The 21,514-nt window shown below is 47.4% G+C and overlaps 1 protein-coding gene across 10 annotated transcripts in view; it reads left to right on the top strand.

Moving 5' to 3' along the window:
• Nucleotides 1-21,514, top strand: part of TOX2 (TOX high mobility group box family member 2) — a 136,527-nt gene that overhangs the window by 50,122 nt on the left and 64,891 nt on the right. For 7 of the 10 annotated variants that reach the window (XM_045444527.1, XM_045444533.1, XM_045444526.1 and 4 more), the window contains exon 2: nt 2,203-2,268. The exons of 2 other annotated variants lie outside the window; for them this stretch is intronic. In XM_045444527.1, coding sequence (XP_045300483.1) covers nt 2,203-2,268 — 66 coding nt within the window. Of the gene's footprint in view, nt 1-1,610; nt 1,737-2,202; nt 2,269-21,514 lie in introns of those variants that run through there. One more of the 10 variants, XM_045444530.1, reaches the window with a different exon arrangement.

Here is a 21,514-nt window from a genome sequence, read left to right as displayed (position 1 = left end):
CTGAGCCATCAGCCCAGAGCCCGACGCGGGGCTCGAACTCACAGACCGCGAGATCGTGACCTGGCTGAAGTCGGACGCTTAACCGACTGCGCCACCCAGGCGCCCCGAGTGAGAGCCTTGGTTTTATTTTCCCTGTTTAAAACCAAGGCCCTGAGAGCCTCAGTTAGGGGGAATCTACTATAAGCCACGAGCATGGTAAATAAGTAAATGATATAGAATGCTAGAAAGTAAAAGGGTCTATGGAGCAAAGAATGAGGTAGAGCAGGGCAAGGGAATCGGGAAGGATAGTGGTGGTGGGCTCGCAGGACCCACACAGGTAGGAGGCTGGCATCAGAGCCAGTTGTTGAGGAAAGCCTCTCTGAGTGACAAGGGTCCAGACGTCTTGTGCGTGATTGTGGGAGGGTCGATTTTTACAGTCTCCATGAAGGTGCTTGGCGATGCCTATCAAAATTACAAATGCACACACAGTTGGACCTGTTATTATTATTCAAACTAATCCTACAGATAAACTCACACCCATGCGAAATGATTCGTGAGCGCACTGCTGGGATAGGGAAAGACTAGAAACAGCTCAATTGCCCGTGAGCTCACCTAGTTAAATATATCTGTTACATCCATACTATGGAATACTAGGTACCAGAAGACAGAATTTTGTTCTGATATAAACAAGTTCCCAAGATGTGTTGCTAGGATAAAAATGAGGTGCAAAACAGTGTGTATAGTATGTTGCCATTTATGTGAAAGAAACTGCTCTAACATGTATATATGTGGACCATCTCTGAAAGGATATAAAGGAAGCTTGTAGGTACAGTGGTAGCCTCTGGAGAGGAGCGTTGGATGGCTGGGAGGTGGGGTGGGAAGCAGACTTTTCACTCTGTTGCTTTTTGTGCTTTGGAAATTTTGAACCATGTGAATATAACCTAATAAAACAATTAAATTTTCAATTAAAATAAAATGGCCAGCTGCCATTGGGGCCCCACCCAGAACACAGGATCCCTTTACTAGCCTGCACAGCAATCTCCCATCTGCCAGGAACACTGGCTGCAAATGGCTCACAGCTGGCACAATTCTCTGGGGAACTGTCCTTGGCCAAATGGGGGCTTCCCTGTTCAGAAGATTATGCCTTCCCCTGTCCCCTAAGGGCAGCCCACAGCCAGTGACTGACTTAACTCCGTGGTGCAATTCATGCCCCACAGCCCCCCCCTGGGATCAGGCTACAGCAGGCCTCCAGCTGAGATTGTATCTTTGCTTAGGTACTTCCACTGCCCTGTCCTGCTTCCTTCCCTCCCTCATAGTTTCCTAAAGAGCACTTCTCAAAAATCACATGCATTTGAATCCTGGTCTTAGGCTCTAAATTTAGGGAACCTGATCCAAGACACCTATCTCAATGGAAGAGAACTTACTGGAAATGAGCTAAGTGCTCCACATGTTTCCGTGAAGCGCCCCATGGAGAGGAGACTACTGTCATTATCCTCATTAAACAGATGAGGGACCTCAGAAGTTCAGACCCCTACTCAAGATCACGCATCAGGGGAAACAGCCAGTGGCCCCAAAGCCCACACTTCTCCCACTATATCTTCCTCCTACTGCAGGGAGATCTTCCTGAATCCAGAGTTGGCAGCTTCTCAGAACACAGGATTGCAGTTTCTATGTGTGGTCTCTACCACAGTCCTCTCTGCCTGTGAACACGGGTGGCCTGAAGGGCAAATGTGAGGGGGGCAAAGCTTCTTAGGATGGTAAGACCTGGAGGGCATGTCTGGGGGAAGTGTCATGACCCCCAGGGCTCTGAAGACCTCAGCCTCTCTCCATCATGTGGAATTCTAGCTCTAGCTGATAGTCTGATGTCATTTTGACCAAGAGAGATATTTGCATACTTCGAGGGAAGGGGAGCTCAGTATCTGACAAGGAACAGCTGCTGCATCTATGGACAGGGCAGAAGGGTTTTCCTCTCTTCATCCTAACTGTGATTAATGGTGCTAATCCAAGCCCACAGGGGCCACAGGACAGGGGCTGCTTGTTTCACCCCAGAGGGAATCCTGCTGAAATGGGATTTGAGCATCTTGGGCTGGAACTTTGCTTCTCTAGGCCCCACAGACAGACCTTGCCCCTCAGTGTATTCAGTCCCCTGACCTACTTGGGCTTCTCCAGGGGCCTTCTTGAAAACCTTACTCAGACCCGCTTCTCTCTCTTTCTCTGTTCCAGTTTGATGGTGACAGTGCCTACGTGGGGATGAGTGACGGGAACCCAGAGCTGCTATCGACCAGCCAGGTGGGTGCTCCACCCTCCTTGTGTGGGGGTCCAGCCTGGAGCTGGCTGGAGCTCAGCTGCTCCAGGGTGGGGTTGGGATGGTGCAGAGCAGCGGGGCATAGCCCACTACTGTCCTCTCTCACAATGATTAATATCAAGAGTCCCCTTAAAAGGGACAGTCCAACTGGGATTACAGTATTTTCTATAGGTCACTGACCTGGCTACTGTTGGCTTAAAGTGAGCACCTTTGAAAACTTGGTAAAACTCAAAAGGTGTGACCCACATTCCTGGTGCACAGAGGAGAAATTTTCAGCTGTAGTGAGGCCTCTTGCCGCGACGCAGCACCCATGGGACATACACTGGCACGGAGGCACACACACCCATGAAAAGGCACACAGAGTTCTCCTGCCCACCTAGAGTTGTCTAGTGCCACTGGGGGGGGATTGCGGGGTATGGTACACAGGGAGGAGAGCAGAGGCTTCCTCTGCAGTCCTCCCTGCTCTTGAAGGAAACGGAGTCATCCTTAGGCAAGGCTGTCCTGGTCCCTAGCCCTCTGGGAGTCCCAGATGCCAGCTAGAATATGAATTTCCACTGAGTCTGGTCTCCAGAAGTTAAATTTTCTCTCATCTGGGAGCATCCTCACTGCAGCCTGGAATGCTGGGGAGGTTCTAACTGCAGGCTGAGATGTTGGGGAGGGTCCTCACTGCACACTGGGATACAGGGAGGGTCCTCACTACAGATTGGAATGTTGGGGGGGGGTGGTCCTCATTGTAGACTGGGATGCGAGGGAGGGTCCTCACTGCAGGCTGGGATGTTGGGGAGGGACCTCACTGTAGGCTGGAGTACAGGGTAGGGTCCTCACTACAGATTAGAATGTTATGGGGGGGGGTCCTCATTGTAAACTGGGATGCTAGGGTGGGTCCTCATTGCAGGCTGGGATACCAGGCAGGGTATTCACAGATTGGGATGCTGGGGAGGATCCTCACTACAGGCTGGGATGCTGGGTAGGGTCTTCATTGCAGAGTGGGATGCTGGGGTGGGTCCCCACTGCAGACTGGGATTCAGGGGAGGGTCCTCACTACAGACTGGGATAAGGGGAGGGTCTCACTGCAGACTGTAATGTTGGGGGGTTCTCATTGTAGACTGGGATGCTAGGGAGGGTCCTCACTGCAGGCTGGGATACCAGGCAGGGTATTCACTGCAAGATTGGATTCTGGGGAGGTCCTCACTGCAGGCTGGGATGCAGGGGAGGTTCCTCACTGCAGACTGGGATACAGGGGAGGGTCCTCACTGCAGACTGGGATGCTGGGGAGGTCCTCACTGCAGACTGTGGCAACCTGGAGGATGGTTCCTTAAGGCAGTGGTGCCTGCAGTGTGGCAGCAGCTCAGGGTGCAGAGGAACTTGGCAAGCTGAAGGACAAGCCTGTCCCTGGAACTGACCTCCATCCTCTGTGCAGCAGTGATGGTTGTGGCAGTCCAAATTGGGTGGCTGGGCCCACATTTTCTAGCTGGGGAGCCAGAATGCTATTAGTTCACAAACATTTATGTGCCCTTCTATGTGACAGGCCCAGTGGCAGACTCAGATGAGTAAGGCATGGATCTGTTGCCCTTAGGGGCGCACTGCCAGTAAGGGAAGATACTCTCAGCTCCGCTGCAGGGTGCTGCAACCTCCTCCCCTGCCATGGCAGGTGTGCGTGCTGGGGCCACCATGCCATGCCCCTTCTTTGGCCTGTGACTACATGAGCATCACAGTGCTGCTGCAGAGCTTTTCTATTGCACTGACTCGTGCCAACCTAAAAGACACTCTGCTGGGCAAGACTCCAGGTCCTGGAAATGCTCATTTTGGAAGAGACCACTGAAGTCATTTAATTGTCCATAATCAGCTTGGAAACGTGGTTGTCTCAAAAGAGCAGAGCTTCCTCCTGAACATCTTATCTGAGCCCTTTCACAGTGCTTCAGGTGCATCTTGCTAACACGCTGAGCCCTGGCTCTCAGAGCCATAGCATGGTGGGATCGGTGTGGCTCAAACCCTGACGGAGAGTGTTGGCGCTATACCCCCGTGAGAACGGAAGGTGGGGCTCCGTGTCTGCTCCAGGCTTGGGCAGGGGAGTGCAGTCCTTTGGAGGGGAGACGCAGGGCAAATTAGTGCCCCAACAAGCTGTTAACAGCTGCGCCCTCACCTGCCTACCCAGCATCTCATGGTTGCAAAGCCTTTTCCTTGGTTATTTCACAACAGTCTTGAGAACTATTAGGTTGCCATTAATCCCATTTTATAGATGAGGAAGCTGAGCCTCAGGATATTGACTGGCTCATCCAGGGAGTGGGACAGCTGGGGCTCAAAGCTCCACACATCACTTTGCTGTGTCTGTGGAACACTCTGTTCCCACTCAACGCCTGCCACCGACTTGCTTCAGCCTAAATGTCACTTTCTCAGAAAGCTGTTGGTGACCCTGAAATCCAGATTAGGTCCCATCCCCTTGATTCTCTCGTGGCACCATGTGCTGTTAATTCATAGCATTTGTCATTGTTTGTGATGGCCTGCTTATCTGTGTGACGACTTGGTAAACATCTGATTTCCACATTAGACTGTGCCCTCCGTGAGGGCAGGATCCAGTCTGTCGTTCACTGTTGTGTCCCCCAATGTGTTACAAAGCCTGGCACGTAGAAGGCACTCAGGAAAGGTTTGCGTAATGGGTAAATGTGGCCCCTTCTCTTTTCTGGACTTAAATTTCCCTGACAGTGAAATGAGGTAGTTGGATTCCCTAAGGATCCCTTTAAGTCTTGTGTGCTGTCACTCAGAGTCTCCTTAACTTAGCACTTTATAAAGAAAACATCAGGATTCCCCGTGATTAACTAAGTACCCCTGGTGCCATGAGCCAACCTGGATGTGAACAGATTAGCAATTATAGTCTAGACTCTTACACTGTGCCAGTTGGCTTTTGCTGCATAAGAAACATGTCAAAACTGGGGTGCCTCCAGTTGAGCGTCCGACTTTGGCTCAGGTCATGATCTCGCAGTTCGTGGATTCAAGCCCCACGTCAGGCTCCGTGCTGACAGCTCAGAGCCTGGAGTCTGCTTCAGATTCTGTGTTTCCCTCTCTCTCTGCCCCTCCCCTGTTCATGCTCTATCTGTCTGTCTCTTTCTCTCTCAAAAATAAATAAACATTAAAAAAATTTATAAAAAGAAGCATGTCAAAACTCAGCATCTTAACAAACATTTGTCTAGCTCATAGTTCCAGGGGTTGGCAGTTGGTTGGGTTCAGCTGGATGGCTCTTCCGGTCATGGCTAGGACCCATGTAAGTGGCAGCTGTAAGCCACCAGGTCAGCTGTGGGCTGGTTGGTATGGAGACTCACTTCTCTTCCACACCCCCTGGCAGGCTAGCCTGAGGTTGTTCATGTGGTTGGAGAAGGGTTCCCAGAGCAGCAAGAGCAGAAGCTGCCAGACCTTTTGAGGTCTAGGCTTAGAACTGGCACATGACTACTTCTAGCACATTCTATTGGTCAAAGCAAGTCAGAAAGCCAGTCTAGACTCAAGGAATGGTGAAATAGATCCCACCGGTTTGATGGGAGGAGCTGAAAAGTATCGTGGTCTTTTAACAAACTACCACCTACAGGGAACATGGTATGTTGTTCGTGCTGATTTTATTGGAGAACAGCAGGCCCCTTCAGGACATGCAGCCCGCAGTGGCTTGGTGGGGCTCCAGGACCCCTGCTTCTTAACTTTTTCATCCAGTCTTTTCCCTGGAGTGCTTGCCTGAACCCACACACTCACATATGTACATGAACACCCTGTCATGGTGTGGCACTCACCAACTGCAGGAATTATATGGTCCTAGTCATGGGGGGACTGACATAAACATGTGGGCAAAATGAGGGTCTCCTCGCCAATAGCGGATTCAGAGTACAAACACTCTAAATGTAAGTTTCACTTATTCAGCAAATGTTTATTGGGCACTTACGTGCAAAGCTCTGGATATAGGCAGGAAGCCATTTCTGGGAGACGTTTGCTTTCTGAACGTACAATTTCGTCATGTTAAAAAACCTGCTCTTTAATGTAACCTTCTCCTGAAACACCATCTTCTTTATTTAGAAACTTGATTGGAGACACAGGTTCCTATGGGGTATATATCAGCCAGCTGTGCCCCCTTTAAAAATTTTCAAACCAGCTCTTAGGGGCTCGAAGTTTCTTTTGCAAATGCATCCTTTGTTATTTGGTTTTTGCAAGCTTCCACAAAACTCCTGCCTAGCTGCCTTAGCTTTCATACAGTATCCCCTTTCCCCCTCCCTGGACCCTGTGTTTCTTTTGCACCAGACCTGCCTGGGTGGTCTGAGATTGAGATGCACTTCTCAGGCATGGCTCTGGCTCATCAGCAGCTTCTGGGAGGGGGAGGCCTGGTAGAGATCAGCTTTTCTCCCTGTTGAGAGCAGACCCTGGTCAGGAGTTACAAGGATAATGTTTTCTGGTTATGTGATGCTGGGAAGAGTCTCCCTCTTCCTGGGATGAGGGTAAAGAGGAAAAGAACCGGGCCGTGGGCTCAGCAGACCTAGATTCAAAGCCAGCTCTTGGACATCCCAGCCAGATGCCCACTCTAACCCTATGCAAGCTGTGTCAGCTTTCTGTCAAATGGAAGAAGTAACTTCTGCCTCCGAGGGTGTTATAAGTACCTAGTGTGAGTGTTGTGGATTCCCGTCACCAGGCTGGGGCACCCCTCACCCAGCTGTTGTGAATGCTGGCTGGTAACTATTCACAGCTGCCCCTTCTCTGGAGAATTGGCCTCTGCCAGATGGGAACTGTGAACGGGGAGGGGTGTGGGGGATGGCCTAGAAGACCAGGAAGGTCCTCATCTCAAGCAGGGAGCAGTTTCTACAACTCCCCACGGACCTTCAGCTGGTATGGCCTCCTTGCCTAGCTCCTTCCCCTGCTCTGTCCTGCTTCCCTCCCGTTCCCTCTGAGTCACTTCTCAAAAGGAATGCCAGTGTCATAGGAATCCCCATCTCAGTCTCTACTTCAAGGGAATCTAACCTAAGATAGTATATAAACTACCAGTGTTTCATAAAACTAACTGGGACTTATTTCCATGGTTTTCTTATCATAAATAATGCTTTGGTTACACAGACGAATCTCTGGTCACCTCTCATGCTCATTTATAGCTCTATGCCTTTGTATGCATGGATTCTGATAGGAATCTCCTAGCCATTTTCACCCAACAAATGCCTATTTGTTCTTCCAGGGGTGCTGAAAATGTCACCTCCTCAGTCCACCCTTCCTGGCTGTAGGTAGAATTTTCTACTCTCATGGCTGTAAATATGACTTCTGCTGAAGATTTCTGACTTCATGCTAAGAATTATTGAAAGGACACTGTGTGTGTGTGTGTGTGTGTGTGTGTGTGTGTGTGTGTGTGTGTGACACAGAGAGAGAGAGAGAGAGAGACAGAGAGAGAAAGAGAGGGAGGGAAAGGAGAGAGGAGAGAATTGGCACATGACTACATTCATCACATTCTATTAGTCAAAGCAAGTCACTGGGCTTTGTTAGTGAGAAAGAGAGATTGATATTGAATAACATGATCAAATAGTGGTTTTAACAGCTCTCAATGGCAAGAGTGGATACAGAGAGACCACATGGGAGGGTAAATGAAGGGTAGTGTTGTCCTCTATGGTGGTAGAAGCAGAGGAGATGGAAATAAGTGGATGGATCTGGGATCTGTTTTGGAAATAAAGTTGGTACATCTTGACAATGGATAGATCTAGAGGGAGAGAGAAATGAAGGAGTAAAGGATGTCTCCCAGGCTTCTAGCATAGTGCACTTTCCAGATGGTGGTATCATTTTTGTGAGTGGGAGAAGGCCTGGGGAGGTGCAGGTTTCACAAGGTCAGACTTGGACATGCTACTTTTGAGACACTCCTCCCAGGGGAGATGTCCAAGGCTGTGCAAGTCTGGAACTTCTAGGGAAGTGAACTTGGAAGTTCTTAGCCCATGGTGAGGATCAAATTTGCAAAGACAGAAAGAGAATAGTGAGAACCACAGAGAAGAGCAGAGGACCAATGAGTCTTAAATGTTGAGCTCCAATATTTGAAAGCAAAGTGGAGGAGAAGACTGTGAAATAGGTTGAGAAGTAGACCAGAGAAACAGGAGGAGAACATGGAGGCTTAGAAGCCTAGGGCACACACAGTGTTCTGAGATGGAGGTCAGGAATCTGGGGAAAAACGATGTTGGATCCACAGCTTCTTCCCTGTCAAAGGATAACTTTTAAATAAATCAAAGATTTATACGTACTCATGGAAACCATAAAGGCACCAGAAAAAAAGCCTTTAAGGTATACTTTACAGCTTTGGAGTGGGAAAGACATTTCTATGACTCAACGTCTTAGAAGAAAAGACTTAAATATTTGACCACAAATAAAAATGTGAAACAACTTTGGTATGGCTAAAAAAGTCAAAAGACAAATGAAAAATTGGGCAAAATTATTTTCAACTCACAATATAAATATAGAGAGTTCCCAGGAATCAATTCAAAACCCTGGTAGAAAAACAAGTGGGAGATATGAACCAATAGTTTACAGAACAGGAAATGCAAATGGACCTTACATTTATGAAAAGATGCTAAAATTCGTAAGAGAAACAAAACTACCATTTTCCACCTCTTTGACAAAAGTCCAAAGGTTTCGTAATATACTCTGTTGTAGCCCTGTGGGGAAAGAGGCACTTTGTACATTGCTTGAAGGCAGAGTAAATTGGTGTAACCCTATGGAGAGCAAATTGGCAACATCTATCAAGATTACAAATGCATTGACCTTTAACCCGGAAATTTCCCTTTTGCAAGTATTTCCCACAGATATATTTGCTTATATGAGAAGTGATGGCCTCAAGATTACTCATTTTTGGTATTGGCATAATGGCAAAATATTGGCAACAACCCAAATATGCAACAATGTGAGAGTAGTTCAATAAATTACGTACATCTATCAAGTGGAATACTGTATGGCTATAAAGAAAGAAGAAAGTGAATAGATACAGAAGTTCTTTAGATACATTATTTACTGAAAAAAGCAAGGTGGCCAATAGTAAGTACAGTATGTTACCATTTGTGAGAAAGGGTACTGAGAATGTGTTTCTAGGTGCTTGTATATGATTAAAGTAACTCTGGAAGCTAATAACAGCGGCTTTGTACATTGTGTGTGTACCTATATGTGTGTGTTCACATTTGTATGTATGTTTGTGTGTGTGTGTGTGTGTGATGCAAATTGGGCAGGTGGACAGGGATGGAAAGACTTTTCATTGTACCTTTTTAGATTTTAGGGGTTTTTAACTGTAGGGATGATTATTTCAAAAAGTTGAATAAAATGTAAACAAGAAGGAGAGGGTCAAATGATTCTGAGGGATTGGTTGGGATAAAAGCTGAAATGCATCCAATAGTTTTAAGAACAAGAAGTCATCCTAGATCTCAGAAAAGGCAGCTTTGATGTGTAGTGGGCTTCATGCAGGTCCCAGGGTAGATGAAGAAGGGAGCCTGCATTAAGGATGTAAACAGTGTGTGTAGACAGCTTTTATGTGAAGTCTGGCTGTGCAGGACCAGGGCAAGGGCCTTTAGGGTGATGGGATGAGGACTCCAAAGGAGGGACTTTTTTTTTTAAACTTGTTTTATTTTTTATTTTTTAAAATTTACATCCAAATTAGTTAGCATATAGTGCAACAGTGATTTCAGGAGTAGATTCCCCAGTGCCCCTTACCCATTTAGCCCATCCCCCCCCTCCCACCACCCCTCCAGCAACCCTCAGTTTGTTCTCCATATTTATGAGTCTCTTCTGTTTTGTCCCCCTCCCTGTTTTTATATTCTTTTTGTTTCCCTTTCCTTATGTTCCTGTTTTGTCTCTTAAAGTCCTCATATGAGTGAAGTCTCTTAAAGTCCTCATACGAGTGAAATCATATGATTTTTGTCTTTCTCTGACTAATTTCACTTAGCATAATACCCTCCGGTTCCATCCACGTAGTTGCAAATGGCAAGATTTCATTCTTTTTGATTGCTGAGTAATATTGCATTGTATATATAGACCACATCTTCTTTATCCATTCATCCATCGATGGACATTTGGGCTCTTTCCATACTTTGGCTATTGTTGATAGTGCTGCTATAAACATGGGGTTGCATGTGTCCCTTTGAAACAGCACACCTGTGTCCTGTGGATAAATGCCTAGTAGTGCAATTGCTGGGTCGTAGGGTAGTTCTATTTTTAGCTTTTTGAGGAACCTCCATACTATTTCCCAGAGTGGCTGTACCAACTTGCATTCCCAAGGAGGGTCTTTTTGTTTTTTTGAAGACAAGAGAGTCTTTAGAATGTTTCACTGCCAATGGAAGGCAACCAAGAGAGAGGGTAAAGTTTGGCGTTCGGGAGAGGGAAGAGTTAATTGATGGTTTAAGTTTTGGGAGAAGGTGGGAGGGGCCGGGTCCTGCCAAGAGGTGGAAGCTGTGGCCTTAGCCAAGAGTGGGGACAAAGTGGGAAAGAATGTGTGTCTCTGTAGAGGGTTGCACAGAAGAGAGGATGCTGCACCTGAAAGCATCTGTCTTCTCCAAGAGATTGGTGGGCAGGTCACCTGCTGAGTCAGGGTGCCAGAGGTCTGAGGGGGTAGAGAAGGTCTGGGATATTTGTGTGGCCTGTGGGAGACTGAGCTCTTGGCACGGGTGCTATGGGTGCAGACAGTTGGGTGGATCCACAGTGGGGATTTGTCAGGCAGGTGTACCAGAAGGACACTCAAGCTTTTTTTTGCAAAAGAGAGACTGAAATGAAGGACCGGGGAATCTAAGCTGGGTAAGGGGGACCTGGGCAGTGAGGACATCTTAGTCATGTAGTGGAAAGTGGGTGATGATTCTGAGAGAAGCAGCTGTGGGCATTGCTGGGGTCCTGGGTGTGTCTGGAGAGTGGGCAGCTGACACTGAGTGGAGCAAGCCCAGCATCAGCATGGTGTCTGAGCTGGAGGGACCCAGGATGAAGCCGAGGTGGGGTTGATGGGAAGCCCTCTGGCACCCGGAGCCAAAGGCTGGGAGCCTGTCGGGTTGGGGGACAAGCAGAGGTGTGTGAGCAGCACATGGGGCCGGATGCTGATGGAGCTGAGTGGGGTGGGGTGGGATTTGTGGGGAACATGGATGGTGGTCCAGGTGGGGCAGTGGAGAGGGAGGAGGATGTCAAGCCTGCCTTCCAGCCTGACATGTGTGAGCAGTGGGGGATGGACAGCTCATCCACAGAGGAGACAGGAAGTGAGCAGAAGGCATGTTCTAAGAAGCTCTGGGGAAGTAGGGAATTTTTTATTCCTAGAGTAGGAATTCCAGTGGGTCCAGGGACAATTTGCGAGGCGAGAGGTTCAGGGGGCTCACGTTTGAGGTGCTCCCTGGGGAACTCTAGGACCCATGGAACATGGTCAGCACCACCAACCATCAGCACTACCAGGTGTGAGCAGTGTCCAGGGTGGGCCCTGCCTGCCGCTGCTTCTTTTGCACCCCTTCCTAACGTTCCAGCAGAGCGAGTGCGGTAGTGGAATTCTGTCTTAAAGGCCAAGATTCCCACGCTACCAAATGAGGCCTTGCAGTGCCTCGCACCACACCCGGCACACAACAGACACGCAAGGACTTTGAGTGAAGCAGATTCTTGCCATTGGGTCTGCACACCAGTGTGTGTGTGCGGCCAGCTTCCTTCGTAGATCCCCAGGGATGCCTGGTCTGTTTCGCTTACCACTTATATCAAGCATAGGCCTAGAGGGGGCCGATGGTATAACCAGGAACCCAGAAGACCAGAGCTGGTCTCAGTCACGCCTACAGCCTCCTTCCAGCAAGGGATGGTGGAGGATGTCCAGAATGGGGGGAAAGCCCAGAGCTCTGAGTTCCGGGTTCTGTCTGCTCCATTTCCTTCACCTCTGTTATCTCTCCCAGCCTATTCCTCATGTGAATGATGAGGGTAGATGGTCTGTGGGATTTTCCCAGCCCATGCTGCTGCTGCTGCTGCTGCTTTCGTAGTGCATTTCTGTGGGCTCAGGCACTGGAGCTAAATGTTTTCCATGAACTCTATCAGGTAGCTACTGTTGCTATCCCATGTTACAGATGAGAAAACTGCAGAGCAGAGAGACAGGGAGGTGGTTGAGTGTTTTTGAACCAACCAAACAAACAATGTGCTGGGAGTAAATGCACGGATAGTAAATGCACCTGAGGCAGGCCTCCCTCCTGTCACTGTTCAAATCTAAGATTCTGGCCTCTGAATCTGTGTACATGGTAAAGGGCAGAGAAGACACGGCTTTTATTGCTTTAATTAAAACCTGGGTGAAGAGCTCGCGATTCATATTAAAATGAAATTGTGTTTCGCTGGCCGTGGTGCCGAGAAGGGACCGGCAGTGATTACTGCTAAGATTACAAACAATCAAAGAGAAAAGGCCTTTTGCAAGCATTTCCTATTAAAGCCACAAACATCACACTTTAAAAATAATTATGGTTGTGTTATCGGAACATGATTCATGAATTCTGAATAAATATGAGGGGGCCTTGAAGGAAACTGTTTCAAGACCATAGATTTTGTTCAAATCTGATGAAATTTAATATCATTTCGCAGCTGGAGAATAAAATGCAAGGAGGGGAAAAAAAAACCCATCCTATGTGTATGGAGAGAATTGAGTATATGTCAGACTGAACTAATGAGCCTTCCCTCATCAGTCCTACACACGTGCTTAGAAAAATGGACGAGCCTCTCTTGTTTTCATTGAGAGAAAACCGCTGAGAAGGAGTTGGTACTTACACCTCACAGATCTTCATTTTGCATTCCAGTGGCTAAAAATATATTCACTTTAAAGCTCTGCATTCCTGGCTGTGAGATGTTTAAATATTTGAGGGCGCAGGCATAGAGGCGTTAGGGAACGGGCTTGGGGGTGGGGTATCTTGGTCTGCGTTTACCACACCTCCCCTGTAGTAAAGATATTTTTCATACAATGCGGTGAATGTTTACGGCATATAGTTTTGTTTCCTTCCAACTATTATGAGAGAAATTGAATCCCTGGAAACGTTCCCTCTCTCTAAATGGGATGGAAACAATGAAGATGGTGCAGGAAGTTTATGGGTTGGGGGAGGGGACAGCAGTGGGTTGGACATGTAAGGATTTTCTTTAAAACAGCACCCCTCTCCCACTCTCAGCCACCTTGAACTCAGTATTTTCTATAGGTCCTGGGTCTTTGCTGGGGAGTGTGGGAGAGCCCTCTGGTTTAACACATTTGTTTGTTGCTAAATGAAAGCTAACCCTGGGGGCGTCTGGGTGGCTCAGTCGGTTGAGCATCCGACTTCAGCTCAGGTCATGATCTCGCGGTTTGTGGGTTCGAGCCCCGCGTCGGGCTCTGTGCTGACAGCTCAGAGCCTGGAGCCTGCTTCCGATTCTGTGTCTCCCTCTCTCTCTGCCCTCCCCCCCGCCCGCCCTCCACTCACACTCTGTCTCTCTCTCCTTCAAAAATAAATAAACATTAAAAAAAAACAAAACAAAAGCAAAAACAAGAAAGCTAACCCTGTCATCAAGATGTGAGAGCCAGAGAGCCAGATGCGAGACCTTTCCAAAATGGTGCAGGGTTCTTAGCTTCTGGAGGGTCAGGAGCCTGATTCTGGCCCCCTTCAGCCTCTTTCACTGTGTGCTCTTGGGTAGGTCATTTGTCCTCTCTGAGCCCTGTTTTTTGTGTCTGTGAATGAGAGTCTGAATGGGTGTCTCTGAGAGACCTTTTAGGTTATATCTGTAGCCAACGGATTGGTTTCCTCCACCTTCTATTTGAGTCTCTAGGAAGGACACTGGTCTGTCCAACAAGCCAGAGCTCCCCTCCCCCACATAGCACCAATGCTAAGGGACCCTTGGAGATGGTGGTCAGTGGTTCTGAGCAGGGTTCCAGCCCACCACTGGCGACAGTAAACAGATGCTGGTAGTAGGATGGGTTATAAGGGTAATGACATGAGAAGACAGACAGACCTGGGCTCAGATTATGGTCTTCAAGTTTCATGACTGGATGACCTTGGACAAATCATCCAGCTTTCCTGAACCTCAATTTTGTCTTTAGAAGTTCCTCAGAGTGATGCAGGGAGAAATAAGTAAATAAAATGTATTTATACTCTGACTTTTTATTACAGTGTTTGGTCCATGGCAAATGACAGTTGCATGAGGTGCTATTAAAGTATCCATCTTACAGGGGCGCCTGGGTGGCTCAGTCGGTTAAGCGGCCGACTTCAGCTCAGGTCACGATCTCGCGGTCCGTGAGTTCGGGTCCCGTGTCGGGCTCTGGGCTGATGGCTCAGAGCCTGGAGCCTGCTTCCGATTCTGTGTCTCCCTCTCTCTCTGCCCCTCCCCCGTTCATGCTCTGTCTCTCTCTGTCTCAAAAATAAATAAAACGTTAAAAAAAAAAAAAGTATCCATCTTACAGATGAAGAAAACTGATTTTCAGGAAGATAAAACAGCCTGCCCAAGTTCATCCACCTAGGGTGTGTGGTGAACCCAGGAGTCAATGCGGCATCAGAGATGTCAGCAAGGAGCCAGTCAGCTATTTTATCTAATACAAATCAAATTATGTTAAGGGTTGAAATTGAAAAGATAATATTGGAACTATCTTGTTTTTAAAATGTGCCAAGAAATGTTCCCCCTCAAATAACAAAAACAGTAGATGCCTCCTGGCAGTTACCAGCTCACCGAAGGTGTGTGATCTCTTCCCAGCCCCCTCCATTAGACCTCCAGCCCAGTGTGCCAGGGAACAGCTGGGCCATTTAAGCCTCCTTGATTCACATCTCATTAACATTAAAAGGCCTTCGTGTGGTCCAGACAGCCGATTTCTCTGTGTCTCATATACCCAAAGCCCCTGGCTCTGATGAGGAACAAAAGTCCAGGTGTGAGTGAGGTGGTTGCCCATGCTGGGCCTGGCATCCTCCTTGGACAGTGTGGAGCGCAAGGGGCTCAGGTGAGAGTGAGTGGCAGGCCTATGGTCTGTGTGTGACTCCTCCTTCTGCCTTGTTCTTGCTGTGTGGCCTTGACCAAACTACTTAGCCTCTCTTGGGCTTGCTTTCTATCTCTGTAAAATGGGAGTATTACTCCCTTCCTTGCAGGTTAAGAAAGCCAGAAATAGGTGTAGCTTAGTTAACTAGTTTAGTTTAGTTAGACTAGTTAAGTAAGTGTAGGCTGGTTGAGCGGACTGGTTAAGTGGGTAGAAGGTAACCAGCCTGGCCAGTGCTGATTATATAGGAGCTTGGTAAAGTTTTTGTTGTTGTTTTTAGAATTTACAGTTTAGAGAAGAAAAGTGAACTAGTGAAGGAGCTGGGAACATGTTGAGTAGCTCTAATTTTCTGTGAATGTGTGTGTTACGTAGGACCGGGGTGGAATGAACAAGAAGAGGTTGGTGGTTCAGGTAAACACAAATCCAGCCCAGGAGCCCTCAGCTCAGATGCACCTGTGCGCCTCGTGGCACAGTCTGTACAAGCACCCAGGGGCACTGAGCCGTTGGGAGGGTGGCTCCCAGGAAACTGGGGGAGCTGGGGTGCTTGAGGGGGAGGTGTGTCAGGCGGGGCGAGGATGGGGAGGTGGGCCGTGTGAATGACTGTTGGCTTTGGAGATGGGGAAGGAGCGCCTTGAGGACGTCTGGCTTTGCTTTGTGAGGGATCGTTTCTTGGAAGCCCCCTTGAGAAAACCTTAAATAGAGTGTTCTGTAACAGCACAGGCCTTGGAGGTTGATCTGGGCTGCTTCTGGCTGTGTCCTATGCTAGAGTGGCCCTCAGGGGCACGGGGGTCGTGGCTAGAGGCTATATCTGTGTGGTACATAAATGCGGGGCAGTGCTGGTTCTAAGCGTCCTGCTGGCCTCATTAACAATTGCCAGGGATGGCAATGTGAGCCGGACAGCAGGAGAAGGGGTCAGGAAGCATTTCGAAATGTATTAACTACTCCCCACCACCACCACCAAAGGTAGAAAATGGAAAAGACAGAAAGTACCAAGGTGGCAAGAATGTGGAGGAACGGTGCCCTCACACGTTGTTGTGTGAATTAGCACAGCCACTTTGGAAAACCATTTCTCAGTGTCTGAAGCTCTGTGACCCAGGAATGCAGCTCCCAGGTGCTCACTCAAGAGGAACACGTTCATCTGTTCACCCAAAGACACGTAGAAGAATGTCCATAGTGGCACTTTTCATAAAAGCACAAAACTGGAAATAGTTCAAATGTCCATCCACAGTAGACTACGTGAATGATCGCAGAATATTCTTACACGGTGGAGTATTATGCAGCATAGAAGACCTAGCAGTTTATAACCGCATGCAATAATATGGGTGAATCTCACAAACCCCAGGTTGAGAGAAGAAGCCAGACACAACCAGAAGCCAGAACATTCTAGATGATTCCATTGACTTAAAGCACATAAACAGGCAAAACCAATCTGTGGTGGTAAAAACTCTGAATTGTGGTTACCCTGCTTGAGGGTGGGTAGTGAGGAGTCTTAAGGGGCTTCAGAGGTCTGGTATGGTGCTGTTTACATAAGCCTGTTCACTTCGTGAGGATTCGTCCTTGAGCTATATACTTATGACTTGTATCCTTTCTGTTGGTATCTTGTGCTTAAAAAAAGAGTAAAAAAATTTCAAGGTATTTGCACCAGTGTCTCCATTTTTAGAGACATGGTAAGATGGGGAAGGCGACCTAGCCAGATATCTTGTATAGTGTGTTCCCAGTAGGGGTGTGGACGGACTGACCCTTCATAGCTTGGGAAATTTATTTAACTTGCTGGGAGGGGAAGGACTATTTTAGCCTCATAACGGATGATGAACTGTGAAAGTGCTCCTGCCATGGCTCGCTCCAGGGAAACAGGTGGTATGGGCTTATCTGGATCGACTCAGCTCTGTGGGCCCTGACCTTCACTCCTATTTCTCTACAGAATTTTAGGAAATGACTGAAAATATGAACATCTAAGAAAAGAAAGTGTGTGTGCATGTGTGCGTTTTTGGGATGCTGTGTTGTGGTACCAGGAAATCTTGTTTATGGAATATGTGAGGATGTCTGTGGAAAAGAATCCTTCACACACAAATACGAGCATAAGTGCACGTCGCACTCATATGGGCACGCTTGCTGATACATACCTTTTCACGCATTAAGCATCGCTTTGTGAGTCTGAGCAAGTTACTTAACCTCTTGGTGCCTCAGTTTCCCCAATGAAATGGGAAGAATAATAGCACCCAGCCCTTGGGGCTGTTATACACAGATGCACACACAAATTACATTTTTATTTGCGTTTATTTGTTTAATGGCTGCCTCCCTCCTAGACTGTTGGTATTGTGGCAGCAGAGACCTGACACGTGGTAGGAGCTGAGTTAAAAAATGGGGAGGGAGGGAGGGAATGAATGGACAACTCTCACAAATCCACTGGCACACGTGCTGATGTTTAGACACATTGACGTACACATTTGTGCATGTCTGCAGACACATATGATCACATGTGTAGACTTGTATGCAAGCACCCAAGGGTTATGCATGCACACACCCAGCCATGTCCAGGCCCAGAGCTCGGGAGGGTGGGGTTAGCTGCAGTTTCAAGACTCTGCCCTGGAAGTCAGAACACAGGGTTCTGTTTGGGGTTCCACATAACTGTCATTTATTATGTGACTTTGGGTAGGTCTTTTTTTTTTAATTATTTTATTTTATTTATTTTTATTGTTTTCCTTGTTTTATTTCTATAAATACAATTTATTGGCAAATTGGTTTCTATACCACACCCAGGGCTCATCCCAACAGGTGCCCTCCTCAATGCCCATCACCCACTTTCCCCTCTCCCCCACCCCCCATCAACCCTCAGTTTGTTCTCAGTATTTAAGAGTCTCTTATGGTTTGCCTCCCTCCCTCTCTGTAACTTTTTTTTCCCCCTTCCCCTCCCTCATGGTCTCCTGTTAAATTTCTCAAGGTCCACATATGAGTGAAAACATATGGTATCTGTCTTTCTCTGACTGACTTATTTCACTTAGCATAATACCGTCTAGTTCCATCCATGTTGCTGCAAATGGCCAGATTTCATTCTTTCTCATTGCCAAGTAGTATTCCATTGTATATATAAACCACATCTTCTTTATCCATTTGTCAGTTGATGGACATTTAGGCTCTTCCATAATTTGGCTATTGTTGAAAGTGCTGCTATAAACATTGGGGTACACATGCCCCTATGCGTCAGCACTCCTGTATCTCTTGGGTAAATTCCTAGCAGTGCTTTTGCTGGATCATAGGGTAGTTCTATTTTTAATTTTTTGAGGAATCTCCATACTGTTTTCCAGAGTGGCTGCACCAGTTTGTATTCCCACCAACAGTGCAAGAGGGTTCCCGTTTCTCCACCTCTCAGAGGTTGAGGACTCCTAGCCAGGATATGACAGAATTGCAATTTGAACCATGGTCTGTCCAGGTCAAAGCATATACTTTTAATGCCTATGGCATTGCTGTCCACAGTGTGACCCACAGACCAGCAGCGTCCCCTGGAGCTTGTTGGAAATGCAGCATGTCAAGTCATACCCCAACCTCCTAAATCACAACCTGCATTTACCAAGTTCCACAGGTGATCTGTGTGCACATTATGGGTTGAGAAGCAGGGCCTAAGGTACACTGTTTCCCTCAAGCATTAAGAGGAAGTAGGGTTCACAAGGTGGGTAGAGCACAGGTGTAGGCACACCCTGAGGACCACCAGAGAGGAGCAGTCAGAGAACGAGAGAGGATGCAGCCAGGAGCTACCTGTGGAGACAGAATCAACATGGAGGCCCTGCATTGCACATGTGGGGGCCTAGTCCCTGCTGTTTATAAAGGTGCAGAATCACAGTCATTAAGGGTACCAATTCATGAGCTAAACTTTTACATTTAAAAACAACACATGTTAATCATCTTGTAGTTCCCATAGGTGAGAAACCCAGGTTTGCATTAATGGGGTGCCTCTGGCTCCAGACCTCTCAGTAGCCTGCAGTTCGTGTGGTGATCAGGGCTGCAGCCTCATCGGAAGGCTCGACTGAAGGGAGGTTTGCTCCTGAGCTGATTGGTGGTTGTTAGCGGGATTCAGATCCCTGGAGTGTAACTTTTGAGTTGGGACTTGGCTCTGTCCCTTCCCAGTGGTGTCACTTCCATTGAGTTTCACTCTCAGTGCCTCTGTTTCTTTCTCTGTGAAATGGAGTAATAGCACCTGCCTCATAGAGTTATTGTGAAGACTAATAAATTGATGTATGAAAAGTCTGTAGAACAGGGATACACTTAGCACCTCACAAGCACTATCTATATAAATGCCTGCTGTTATTATTATTATTTGAACAAAAGTGCAGAGAAGCAGGACTACACAAGCTTCGTTCACAGAGGGCCACTTAATAAGCCTTAGGGGAGTGGGTGAGCTCTGGGTTTCCTGTGGGGACTTTGGGGCATGTTAACAGGAGCATGGGGGTCCAGGCTATAGGAGGAGGCCTTGCTCCATTCTGCTCAGAGTAGGCTTAGAGTGCTGGGCATAGTCCTTGGTACTACCACTTGGGAAGGCACAAGGGTGTTGTGGTGATCCTGAGCAGGAGCAAGTGTCATCTGGGGGTAGACAGTGGCCCAAGTGGAGGGTCCAGCATCTCCAGGAGTCTGGTGATACCAGAGTATGCATTGTCTGGGGGCTGCAGTGGGCTCACTACGCTTGGTGTTAGGTGATATTGCAGGATCTGGTCCAGGAGGCCTCATATACCAGAAAGACACTGGGACCCTGCTCTGAAGGCAGTGAGCCTGGGAAGGGTCTGAGCAGGGCAGTGTCCCTGGAGCAGCATGGATGGGGGGACTTGCCTACTTAGCCGTGTGTCACAGAGCCTCAGAGCACTCACAAAGGCCAGTCTCTGAAAACTTCAGCGCCTTCATATTCAGGCAGCTGGCTTAGCACATTTTTAGATGATGCCACTTCTGTAGTTTTCAAAAGGTAGAGATGGAAAAGAAAAAAAGGCTGCAAATAGACATAATTTTTTTTCCAGAAGCTATTTTAACACGGAAATAACTGGAGAGCCTACTCATCATTTTTAAATGCTTTTAAAATTAGTGCTGCCTCATGCCTGCCTGTGGACCTGCAAACCAATGGCACATACATGAATTCAATTTGGGTTTAAAAATCCCTTGGTCCAACTCTCTCTTTTCATGTGTGGTGTAACTGAACACTAAAATGGGGGGCAGTGACTTTCCCAAGGCCACACAGCCCATCAGGGGCAGAGCTGGGACTCAAGCGCCTTCATAGGAAGATGATTTCTAAGATGAGAACATGGAACCAGGAAGCCCTTGTGAGCATTGTTTCATTCTGAGAAGCCTTTCTAAGGGGAAGACCACTTCAGATGTTTGCTGACTTCTTAGAACTTACGGGGAAGGTGGTGAAGAGCCCAGCCCCGCGTAACAGCAGGCTGTCAGTACATTCATTCATGCAATCATTCATTCAAAACAATATTTACTGAGCAGCTACCTTGTGTCAGGCAGTGTTCTAGGTGTTAGAGATACGAGTGTGAACACGGCAGTCCAATCCTCGGTTCTCATTCATTCGTGTATTGTTTCATTCTGCAAATGTTTATTGAGGCCATACTATGTGCAACCACTGTTCTTGGTCCTGGGTTAATCAGTGACGTTACAGCAGAATATACATTCTGGTGAAGGGAATGGGGAATATGTATTTTTTTTAAAAGTCAAGACTCTTGTGTGTTAGATGGGAGAGGTTTGATGGGAAAGAAAACCACCTTTAGGACAGGGTTCAGCAAACCATGGCCCCATAGGTCAAATCCGGTCTTCTACTTGTTGTTTGTAAATAAAGTTTTATTGGAACACAACTGTATTTGTTAGGTTAAATATTGTCTATGGCTACTTCCATGCTACAGCAACAGAGATGAATAGTGACAGAGATTACATGACTTACAAGCCAAAAAAGATTTATTGTCTGTACCTTTGCAGAAAAAGTTTGCTGACTTGTCCTCTAGGACATCCAAGGGAAACTGTCAAAGAGGCAGTTGGGTAGGTGATTATAAAAAATATGTTATTAAGGGGAGCCTGGGTGGCTCAGTCAGTCGAGCATCCAACTTCCCCTCAGTTCATGATCTTGCGGTTCCTGAGTTTGAGCCCCACGTCGAGCTCGTTCGCTGCTGTCAACATGGAGCCCACTTCAGATCCTCAGTCCTCCTCTCTCTCTGCCCCTCCCCCTCTGCTCACTCTCTCAAAAGTGAATAAATATTTTAAACATATGTTATTAAAATAAATGAAACTCTGCCACTTACTGGAAAAAT

The sequence above is a fragment of the Leopardus geoffroyi genome, chromosome A3, assembly GCF_018350155.1.
Source record: "Leopardus geoffroyi isolate Oge1 chromosome A3, O.geoffroyi_Oge1_pat1.0, whole genome shotgun sequence".
NCBI lineage: Eukaryota > Metazoa > Chordata > Mammalia > Carnivora > Felidae > Leopardus > Leopardus geoffroyi.
This window is presented reverse-complemented; position numbering and strand designations above follow the sequence as displayed.